Below are 11,468 nucleotides of genomic sequence, written 5' to 3'. Positions count from 1 at the left end.
CAGCTTCATCGACTTAGGGTAGTTCTCAGTCAACAACAATAGCTGCCAGTCACAATCGTTTCATTGCTATTTGCAATTTCTACTTGCATGGATCATAATCTTCATGCCAAATGATTTTTATAACTTCTAAAATATTTGTTTCTCGGTCACCTGAACAAAATTTGAAATTGTTCCAGAAAAAAACCAACGTATAGATTAAATTCTAACTATTAAAATTACCTAAAGTTAATGTTCAAATATTTTGAATAGAAGATTTTTATTCTTGAGTGGACTTGAGGGGCGGGTTACAAAGGAATCCCCACGCGAATACTTTTATTCATTTAAACTATGATGCCTTGCGGCCCCTTACAAAATAGGTTCGGGTGAACGTTTCTTTTTCAATGGTGGCCATCAAATTCGTGATTTTGGTGATGTGATTTGTATTTTTTTCCCCTGTGGCATACTAAACTTTTAGCGAAGTCACATCTTAAAACTGCTGCCTTCATTTAGTGAAATGTGTCACATATGGAATTGCAGATTTGTTTACAGGAACAACCAGGAGCACTGCTTTTGCATTGAAGAAGGGGTGGGGTGGAGATTGTAAATTGCATCACATCTGAATGCTTCATATTGATAGGATCCACATACAGATATAGCAACATACAAATGAATATTTACTACTTATAATTAGCACTCTTGCCTACTTTGCTGGCTGGAGGAAGAAACGCCACTCAATGTGCCACGGACCAGAGAAAAGAACCCCTAACTCAGGTCATACGTGGTTAGGCACTTGTGGAAAGACAGAAAACACAGGGTTTTTTAGGGCAAGGTTAACGGCCATGTTGCACTAAGCAAATTAATAAGATATGATATTAGCCTTTTAGCTGAGGCGAGAGAGACTTACAGATCTGATAGTTTGAAGGCAAGCAAAGCTTGCCTCTTTTGTTTTCTCTACATTTTGGTTCATTTTCTCCTACACCTATCTGTCTGTCGTGTCATGGCATACAACATCCCCACTTCAATAATGCAAAAGAAGAGATCCTACTGGTTCCTATCAAAATTTTAATATATATGCACTTACAGATAATGTTCCAAATCAGATATGATATATATGCACTTATATACATATGTAATTATATACCCATGTGTGACACGTTCCCACATAAAATGCAGCACCCATCCTCCCACTAGATAAAAGTGCATGTAATATGCAGGAAAAACGACCCTAGCTATCTTGTCCAGCAGACTAGAAAAAGAAGAAAAGAACCAAACCAAATGTGGAAGTGTGGGCAATGTCAACTGTTAGGTCCCTGTGAGTAGTCCTGCGAACATCGGGTCTCGTCTCCGCTCCCTCCTAGGGCTCCCCCCCCCCTCCTAGGGCTCCCCCCGCTCCGCCGCCACCGCCGGCCCCCACCCCCCTCCCTCCCACGCCTCCGGCCGCCCGCGCCGCGTCGCACCCCGCCTCCCTCCTCCCTCCCGGCCCGCCCCCCGCGTCGCCTCCCCGAGCGAGGCGACCGGGGGCCCATCCCCGCCCTGCAGCGCCTCCCCCTCCCGTTCCCCTCCTCCCGCCGTCGCCGGCCTGCGCCACCGGGCCCTGCCTGCATGGTGTTGGCGGCGGCGGCGGCCGTCCCTTCCCCGCGCGCGGTGCCACGGCTCGGGTGGTGGCGTCCCGCGGCGGTGCTCCTCGGTCAACGGTGGTTCCGGCAGCGGCGGCTGCTCCTGGCGGCGCAGCTCCGGGTGGCCTAGAGGCGGCGGCGCAGCCCCTTGGCGATGCGCTGGCGCGGTGGATGGTGGCGGCGCCCTCCTGGCCCCTTTTGGGACCCATCTGGGTCAGGGCGGGCCTGACTCGGTCTCGCCTGCGGCGGCTCCGGCGGAGGCGGTGGTGGGGCAGCTCGTGCGGGGGGTGGTGGAGACGGCGGCACGTCTACTGCAGCTCGGCGACGGGTGCTTCACGAGCCCCTTTTGGGCTCGGCCGGGCCTCGAGGGCCTAGTACGCTCCCCTTGCCGCGTCCGGTCGATGACCGCCGATGGCGGTGGAGGTTGTCTCCTCCGGCGTGGCTGCTCTCGCTGCCGTTCCTCATTCCCGGCTGCTCCCTCTCGTCCTCGCTGGCCTCGCTTCGATGACCACAGTGAGGCGCGGTGATGATGGCAAGTCCGTGGTGGCGCACGTTCGTGGGTGGCTTGTCTGGTGGTGCGCGTCGGACCGTTCGAGGTTGTGGGTGTTTGGCGGATGGGAGAAATCCGGGCCGGCTTGCCGGCACTGACGCAGTGACGCCCGTGGGCGCCATCGTTCCTTCGTGAAGGGCGTCGGGTCTTCCCTTTCCCCACGCCCCTCCGCGTACCGGGGGAAACCCTAGGACCTGTCCGGGCAGCAGCGTCGTCGTCGACGTGTTCCTTCCTGAAGGTGCTGCTTGGTATGCGGAGGTTCGAGGTGCCTGGAGCGAGGTGGTACATCTCCGGTGGGCGCAACGGTTTTGGGTTATCATCGTTTTCGTCGATCCGACTCGTGGACATTATTTTCTCTCTTCTTTTTCTTTTGTTTCTTTTGGGCATGCTTGTGCTATTTGCCCCAGCATTGGTCTCTTTGTTGTATCGGGCGGTTGCTATATCAATATTGCGGGGCGAAAGCCTTTTTCGGAATGTGAGTAGTCGTGCCAATGTTATATATCACTCCTAACCATTCTTAGCATGATCTTCCACGCATGTATCAGCCACTTCCCTAAAAAAATGCAGCACATCTCCTCCCACTTGAGAAAGTGCTAAATAGTACATCACACTACACAAAACGGACCCTACTTTTTGCTTAGAAAAGAAGGAACCAAATCAAAGATCAATGTAGGTGTGAGTAAGATAGATGTGATTCATTAATACGTCAATCATTAGGTGTGAGTGGACTTCCATTTAATAACGTAAAGCTTTAAGGTGTGTGTGCATTTGGAGCTCGTGGACATAGAACTGTGCTTAATAATGAATTTCTATTCATACTTTTCGGCTCCCAAATTAGAAATAAAAATCATATATAATTTTTTCTTCATTATTAAGAGTAAATTTTGTACAATGAACACACACTTTCAAATTAACTCCCAAAAGTTTAAAGTACCAAAGGTTTTTGATTTCAAATTATGATTTTCATGAATATAAATAGTAACAATCAAGTTTTAACATTTCAGTATTTGCATGTATGGAAGGTTAGAACTTGAGTTGGGCAATACGGGTCTAAACTTTCATATGATGAGTTTGACATGTATAAATACTCGTAAGTAAGGTTACAAGTCGAATTTGAAACATATGAATCATTAGATTTCAAATTTTGGTTTCATACTTCATAAAATTATTTTCGGAAACATCAATTGATTCTATAAATGCAGAGCTGTGGAAATATTTTGGATTCCCAGCCTTCAATATGGCATTTAGGAGATACACTACGAATCAAATTATTACTGCTAGAAAACAACCTTGTTGGGTCCCTTAAAATCAAGTCGTAAATGTGGTTGTGTATTGTTGTATTTGTATGTGCTAATTAGTATCAATGAACTTGTACGAAGCATGCATTATCATATACACCTCAAAGAACCCAAATTTATAATGCTGCAGAACAAAAAGGACACATGCTATTGGATTTAGTGTCATTAGGGCGTGTATAGTGGTGCTATCTTAGGAGTCCTTGGAGTCCCATGAAGGATATATGCTGAGGTGGAGGAGAGATAAACCAGAAGAAAAGCTTCACTCACCATAATTAAGAGATGATAGCTTAGCAAAAATACCTATCACCAAATATTTTTGTATATCTAGTTACTAGAGATTAGACTAAGAGATAACTCATTGTTATTACTATTTCTTATCAGTTTTGCTAGAACTCATTTAGATGAGATATAATTTGGTCTCATTCACCTTTTATAGCCATTGGATGTGATGCTATAAGATGCGTGTGTGCTGACGTGGGTTGTATCTCTTCTTGTTTTTAAAATGAATGAGACCAAATTATATTTCATCTAGATGAGTTCTAGGTACTCCCATTTCTTATTGTCATATCTAAGTTACATAGCGGACTTATAAGAGCAAACTGCCCTGTCAACCACCGGCAACCGCTAGTCAGAAGGACCATTGTCATAAATGTTGTTGCTAGCGCCGCCGCCGCTCCTTTCTACACGCCTCGCCGCGCCGCTGCCAGAGGACGCCGCTGGCAAAGCTCAAGCGGCCGACGGCGGCGGCGGGGCGCCTTCTCGCGACGGCCTCCGATCTGTAGGGCGGCAGCTTCGGGCGGCACGTCGGCGCGCGTCGGGACTCGGCTGGTTCGCGGCGATCGGCGACTGTTCTCGACGTCCTCTTGTGAGGCGTGGTGACGGCTACCGGCAGCATGGTGGCGAGGCTGTGCCGGAGGCGCGGGGCCGGTGCAGTGCGATGGCCAGATCCATGCGCTTTGTGGCGGCAGTGCTCCTGCTAAGTATTGGATTTTGGCCATAGGGGCGCCTCGGTGGATTTTGACCGTGGTGTTATGGCCAGGTTGGCTATGGTGCCGTGGTTCTTGCCTGGTGGACAGATTTGTCTTTCGTGCTTCAGATCCAGTCATGTCTGCTTTTCGTCTATAGACCTGGATAGGGATCTTTTTCGCCAGATGGCACTCACCGGTGATGTGCTCCGCCGACGGTGTTGGTCCATATGATGATCACTCCGGTCAGCGGCAGCCTCGTTGCAGATTGCTCTGCAACGGCAACCAAAAGATCTTCGCGGGGATTAGTCTCTTCAGATCCAGTAGTTTCGTTCGGCGACAAGATGCAAGCGATGGACAACGACTTGACGCAGAGGATATCGTTGTACAGCGGCAAGCAGCTGCTAGAATCGTGGAAAAGCGGTGGCGACAACATATGATTGACTTCGATGGTTGTGCTTTCGAGTATCCGGTCTCGAGCTCCGAGGTGAAAACCTACGTCTGACACGAGTGGTCATACATGGCAATGGTGATGTTTTTGTGTCATTCCTTTCTTGAAGGCATTGCTTGTATATGCTTAGACTGATTCTTCAGGGTGACAACTTAGAGTCCGACCTTTGGTGGCTGGATCCGGTGACGGCGACGGTCGAGCATCGATCCCTTCTTGAAGGCGTTGCTATTGAAGAACCCCGTTGTCCTTATGGTGTCATGAGATGGTTGGTGTGGATATGCTCATTGTTTTAGTTTGTCGATCGCGGATTTGTCCGCTTCGGGTTTTTCTCTCGCTTAGGCATAGCTTTGGTCTTATATGACTTTGCTATTTGCTAGCGGGTTTTTGTGTGTGTTGGTGTTGGCTGTGTGCATCTTAGTTATGCAGAGGCCGGGTGTGTTCTCATTGTGTTTGTATTAACTTGATGCTTTATTTTGAGTCAATAAAATTCACCCTTTGTCGAAAAAAGGCACATGACTATAGTAAGAAGTACATGTAGTTTAAAAATACATTGTCATATACTGCTACATGCACATATTCCAAAGAAATCAACAATAATTATTTATGGGAGAATGTGCCTAGCGTTTGCACATAGAGAGTTAGTTCCTTCCACATGTTGTTACATACACGACTACTTATGATAAGAGCAATTTTTTTGGAGAAAACTTTTGATCTATTCTTCATCGATCATGACAGTACAGCTAACATCAGGAATAATAAAAATCCTAGTAAGATCTGCAGACCACCTAGCGACGATTACAAGCATTGGGGCTAGCCGAAAACGCGCCACCTCATCACCCCTTCTTCGCCGGAGCCAGACAAAACTTGTTACAGTAGACAATCGAGAAGTCTCCATGTTAATGCCCCATAGGACCAACACACAAGAACAGTAACCGCCACCGTTGAAGAGAAGTATAGATAGGAAGGATCTAAACTGAAGACACACTACCTAGATGAACAAAGAACTTGATCCGAGTGAAACCACCAAAGACAACCACCAAACTAATCCTGCAAGATCCATCGGAGACACACCTCCACAAGTCCTCCGATGATGCTAGAAGCGCCACCAGGACGGTGCTAGGCAGGGAGAATCTTATTCCATCTATAGGGAATGACTCGTCTTCCTGAGTAGGACATAAGCTCTGGTAAAATTCAAAAAAACATATAAAAATGAAGCGCTGGCAAGGGACGGGATCCACGGAGCCCCATGGGCCTAAGGCTTTCTGGATGCATATTTGATTTCTCTCTCGTTTCCACCACGTTATGAAGCTTCGAACAACATTGCGATGATGATTAATATATAGAGAAAGTTGTCTGCACTTCTAGATATATATAATTATATGCCCATGCTTCACACATACCCTACAAAAAATGTAGCACATCCGCTCCCACTTGATAAAGTGCAAATAATACAGCAAGAAGCACAGAACTGACCGAAGCAGCTTTAGCTTTTAATAGAAGGAAATGAAACCAAACCAAAAGACTGATGCAAGTGTGAGTGTACATGCATGCCAATGTTATGTCTCTCTCAATCATTTTTAGCATTATGGAGGAACGCGAAGTTATTATTTTGGACATAGTGGGTGTGTCTATCAATGCAACTAGAAATTACATAAGCCACCAGATATGCTATATATAAAGACAGACGTACAGACAGTCACACACACACACACGTAACCAACAAGTAGGAGTATCTAACAATGGAGCTCCTTGTGCTCATTGCTCTGCTTCTCTTGGGCTTGACCGTACTGATCAGGCGGCGTAGCTACACCTACACTACTAGTACCAGTCGTGCCCGTGCTCCAGCTGCTGTGGTGATCCAGAAGATCGCCGATCCCGCGGTAGCCCACCGTGCGCTCGTCGAGAACGCCGACGACTTCTCGGACCGCCCGGTGGCGCCCTTTCTGGTGTTTCTGGAGAAGAAACACGGCCAGTACGGCGACGGCCTAGCCTCCGCGCCGTACGGCCCTCTCTGGCGTGCATTCCGGTGCAACATCACCTCCGAGACCCTCCACCCGTCGCGCCTCGAGCACGTCACGCCGCTGCAGCGGGAGGCCATCCATGGCCTCGTCGCCGCTTTGGGGAAGGAACTGCCGGTGATCGCCATCGTCCGCGACCACCTCTACCCTTCCATCTTCTCGGTACTCGCGCGCCTGTGCTTCGGCGACGACGTGGACGAGGGGCATGTGCGCGCCATGGGCTGCTTGATACGGGAGTTCCAGCAGGTCGCCGTCGGAGAGGCTCGGGCTTCGCCTGGCACCATGTTGGCCAAGCTCGCGGAGTGGAGACGATTGCGCCGACTCTCGGCCATACATGGCAGGTTGGGCGAGTTGTACCTCCCTCTTGTCGACTCACGGCGGGAGTCTCGACCGACATGCGACGGTGGCGGCCGTCGTCCATACGTCGACTCGCTCATCGACCTACGTGTCCCCGACGGAGGCAAGGGTGACGGTGCAGGCCGACGTGCTGTTAGGGACGATGAGTTCGTGAACCTGCTGTCAGAGTTTCTGGGCGCTGGCACGGGGACGGTGATGGCAAGCCTGGAATGGACCCTCGCCCACCTGGTAAATGACCAGGAGATCCAGAAAAAGCTTCGGGACGAGGTGGACGGCGCCGGCGGGGCCGTGGCCGCCAGCTCCAGCAGGAGGCTCATCCGTGGCATGCCGTATCTGAACGCCGTCGTTCTCGAGACCCTCCGCCTGCATCCGCAGGTGCCCTTCGTCCAGCGCCATGTCAACGCCGACGCAGCGGAGGTGCTCGGAGTCGGAGGAAAAACCACCGGCGACTTCATTGCACAGTTCACTGTTGGAGACATGGGAAGGGACGGCAAGACGTGGACGGACCCCGACGAGTTCCGGCCAGAGCGGTTCCTTCCCGGCGGTGAGGCAGAGGACGTCGGCCCTTTGCCGGGGACGAAGGATATAAGGATGATGCCATTCGGCGCCGGGCATAGGTTCTGCCCGGGCGTGGGTCTCGCCATGATGAACATCAAGTGCTTCCTGGCTGCGCTCGTGGGTGAGTTCGAGTGGGCGCCGCCGACGGGGGGCTGTGCCGGCGTCGACCTGACAGAGCTCAACACCTTCATCAAGGCGATGAAGAAGCCACTTTCCGCACGTCTCACGCGACACACTTAATCCACGGCGTCTGGCGTTGGTCATCTACTTTGGCCAGGGATGCCTGGAGGCAACTGTGGCCTTCTTCTTCCAGTGTGGTTTGTGTGTATGGGCGACACCGTGCCGGCCATCATGCCGACCGACGAGCTTGTGGTGGCCATCTCGCCTCTAGTGTATACCTCTGCACGTCATGATATTGTTCTGTGCTTGCTATCTTGTGTAGTTGATGTAACGGTGTTTCCGGCGTATAATTAAGTAAATGTTGCACATATCTAATAAGCATGCACGTGCAACGCACGGATGTTTGAGAACTTTTTCAATAATTTGATTAGCTAAATCAATTTTTTGTTCATAATAATTACCGAAAAAGGCTTTCGCCCCGCTTTATATATAAAGTATCAAACCACAAGCATCCAGTACAAACACACGCCACGCCACCGCAACACACGCACAGACCCACGACAGGATATATAGGCGCTGAGCGCAGCAACACCACCACTAGCACTACGGCCCCGAAGAGGTGAGACTACATATGACGAACCATGCGCTCCAAGGCGGCGCCGTCAGGAAGGATACGACTCCGGAGCGCCGCCACCGCCCGATCCAAGGATCAAAGTTTCCCCCGGAGCCGCATGAAGGGCAATGAGAGCCGCGACGACGCCTTCAAGAAGGGAATGATCTTCGCCGCCGCCGGTCCGTCCGAAGATAGAGCAGGTTTTCACCACGACCAACCATCACTGCCACCGAACGCCACACCCCGGCAACCACGCCGCCCACACGACCATGATGACTGGGCAACACCAAGGCACGGGCTCTGCCCAAGAGCACCGCGCAACCACCACCAGGGCCGCCGCCCCAGCATCCAAGACCTCGACACCACCTCACCCGAGACCCGCCGCACCCCAACGAAAGAGACGAGCGGAAAGGTCTCACCTTTCACGCCCCTGGGCCACCCCCAGCGTCAAGAACCAATAGGTCGGCTAGAACTGGCATCCACCGACCCGTCCTGCTGCCCCTAGCGCAAGACGACCTCGGTCCTGCAGCATCGAGAGGGGGACGAGGTCGGTCCTGCTGCACCGTGCGCGAGACGAGCTCGGTCCTGCTGCATCCTGCGCGAGACGAGCTCGGTCCTGCGGCACCGGGCGCGAGACGAGCGGTGGACCGCAACCGGGAGAGGACCTGCCCCTTGATCGGAGAAGCGCCCGGGCGACGAGGAGATGAGGTGAAGGTCGAGACGGCCCGACCACCGGCGAGCCGACGCCGGAGAAGCCGGCCGCTGCCGCGGACAGATCCGTCGAGCCACCGTGAAGCCGCCACAACACTGAGAGGTCACCACCGAGACCTCCCCACGCCGCCGCCCACAATCGGAGCAGCGGCCATGCCCGACCGCTGCCCTACCCACGTCGCCCGACGATCTCCAAGCACCAGAGCCGCCGGGCACGCACCACCTGAGCCACGTGTCGCTGGTCGGCCCCCAACGCCAGATCTGGCCGGATCCGGCAAGAGACCGGCCGCGCGCCACCTCCCGAGACGGGAGCAACGCAGCCGCCCCGCTGCGCGCGGAACGAAGGGAGCCGGAGCGCCACCACCAGCAGGCCACCCCGCCGCCCAGCGAGACCGCCGCCGCACCGCTGGATCCCGCAACAACTGGCGCCACCGCTCGAAGGGGCCGCCCCGCGTCTGCGCCAACAAGTGGAGGGGGAAGAGAGGCCCCACCGCCGCCATGCCCACCGGGCTTTGCCCGACGGAGCTCGCCAGCGGCAGCGGGGGGGAGAGGGAAGGGAGGCGGGGCGAGGGCCGCGGCAGGAGGGGATCCTCCCCGGCGCGCGCGGGCGCGCCGCGGGAGGAAAGGGGAGGAGAAGGGGGGAGGGAGGAGCGAGGCGGGGAGACGCGCCCGACACCGGCGGTGGCGGCGGGTGGGAACCCTAGCGGGAGTCGCGGAGGGAGTCGCCCTCCTAGCGGGAGTCGCCTCTCAAGGAAATCTTCATAATAGTTGTCACAATAACTTATTATGAGCACTCGCATGCGCACGGGCTAGTTGTTTATAGTACCTCAGATATATACGGCCTGGTTGATTATGGAAAATAAAAATGAATTATTAAAAATAACTTTTGTGTGTGGGTAATATCATATATTTAAATCGGTATGCAGATTATAAATCTATCTATCAAATATATGCAAATTAGGCAGAGCTGAAAATAATTTTAATTGTCAGTCAATAGAAAATAAGTTATAGATAGGTAGAAAATACTAAGACTTGAAGCAAATATTTAAGTCACTATCAATCAGAATGTGAAGCAAGAACTTTAGAAGATTTCAGGGCATCGCCAGTTGGCACATGCACGTCTCTTATGCCTTTATTCATCTGAAAGTTCCTAATAAGCTGACCATACGGAAGTTCATTATATTGTCTATATTTCACCTAAAATGAACCAAAAAAGGATGAAAAAATAATGAATGGAATTCTAATCTAAGCACCATAATTGTACCATCGACACTGTACAAATTTATAGTTCACCTAAAACTTCTGCAGAAAAGAAGGATAAGAGCATCTCTAGCCGCGCCCCCAGAACAGCCTCCCCAGATGATTTTTTTGCGCCGGCATTGAAAAAACAGCCCAGTCGCGCCCCCAGGAGCCCAATTTTCGCCTGCCTGGGCCGAAATCAGTGCCAGTGGACCCAGGCCGAACCCGGCGCGCTGGGTGGCGCCCGGGGGCCCGGGGGCGAGTGGTTTTGGCGCGGAGCAGCAGCGGGCCGCCGAGTCAGCGAGACGGGCGCTTCGCCGCCCTCATCGCATCGGTTCCCGCAGGAATCAATGCCAAGGCTGCCGTTGCCGGTCAGCCTTGCCATTGATTCCTCACAGGCGGCGCGTCACGGGACGGTACGGTGACGCCTCCCCTCCCGCCACGCGTACACACGGGCGCGGCTATATAAGCCGGCGCCCTCCCTCGCCTGAGGCCACACCAGCCCTAGCCGCCGAGCTCTCTCCCTATACGGTGCACTGCCGTCGCTGAGCCCTCCTTCTCCCTCTCCCGTGCGCCACATCCGAGTCCACCCTCACTCCGATAGGCCCCCAATGGACGAACGCTTCCCCGGCGACGAGGCAGCAGCCAACGGCTTCGGCCACCGTTCGCTCCGCGAACAGGAGTCCTGGCTCCTGTTCGAGGCCAACATCCCGGCGCCATCGAACATGCGCGTCGGGCCGTTGGGGTGGCGGCTCAGCAACCGGGAAGTGGCCATTCCCTCGCTGCCGGACGCCATGGCGCGACCCGCCTACTTCGTCGACGAGGTCAAGCTCGCGCGCGCCTCCCTCACCGACGAGCAGCGCGCGCTGCCCCAGTACGCCGCCGACAACCACTCGGCGAGGGCGGCGTACTTCGAGCACCGACAAGAGCAGAGGCTGGCATGAAGAACAGCGAGGGGCACCGCGTGTGAAGGGGCGTCCCCGGCCGCATGCT

General features: G+C 53.1%; 1 protein-coding gene across 1 annotated transcript; it reads left to right on the top strand.

The window, feature by feature from the left end:
* Positions 1–6,582: 6,582 nt before the first annotated feature.
* Positions 6,583–8,280, top strand: LOC123083362 (cytochrome P450 89A2-like). Its single transcript, XM_044505425.1, has one exon. The coding sequence runs from the start codon at positions 6,599–6,601 to the stop codon at positions 8,030–8,032; it is 1,434 nt and encodes a 477-aa protein (XP_044361360.1). The 5' UTR covers positions 6,583–6,598; the 3' UTR covers positions 8,033–8,280.
* Positions 8,281–11,468: the final 3,188 nt, after the last annotated feature.

Source organism: Triticum aestivum, chromosome 4A, assembly GCF_018294505.1.
Source record: "Triticum aestivum cultivar Chinese Spring chromosome 4A, IWGSC CS RefSeq v2.1, whole genome shotgun sequence".
In the NCBI taxonomy this organism is placed as follows: domain Eukaryota; kingdom Viridiplantae; phylum Streptophyta; class Magnoliopsida; order Poales; family Poaceae; genus Triticum; species Triticum aestivum.
Note: the sequence above shows the minus strand (reverse complement) of the source record. Positions and strands in the feature narration are given on the sequence as shown.

What these genes read in the sequence shown, in the direction of transcription:
- LOC123083362 (XM_044505425.1), top strand. Translation starts at nt 6,599, where the DNA reads ATGGAGCTCCTTGTGCTCATTGCTCTGCTTCTCTTGGGCTTGACCGTA.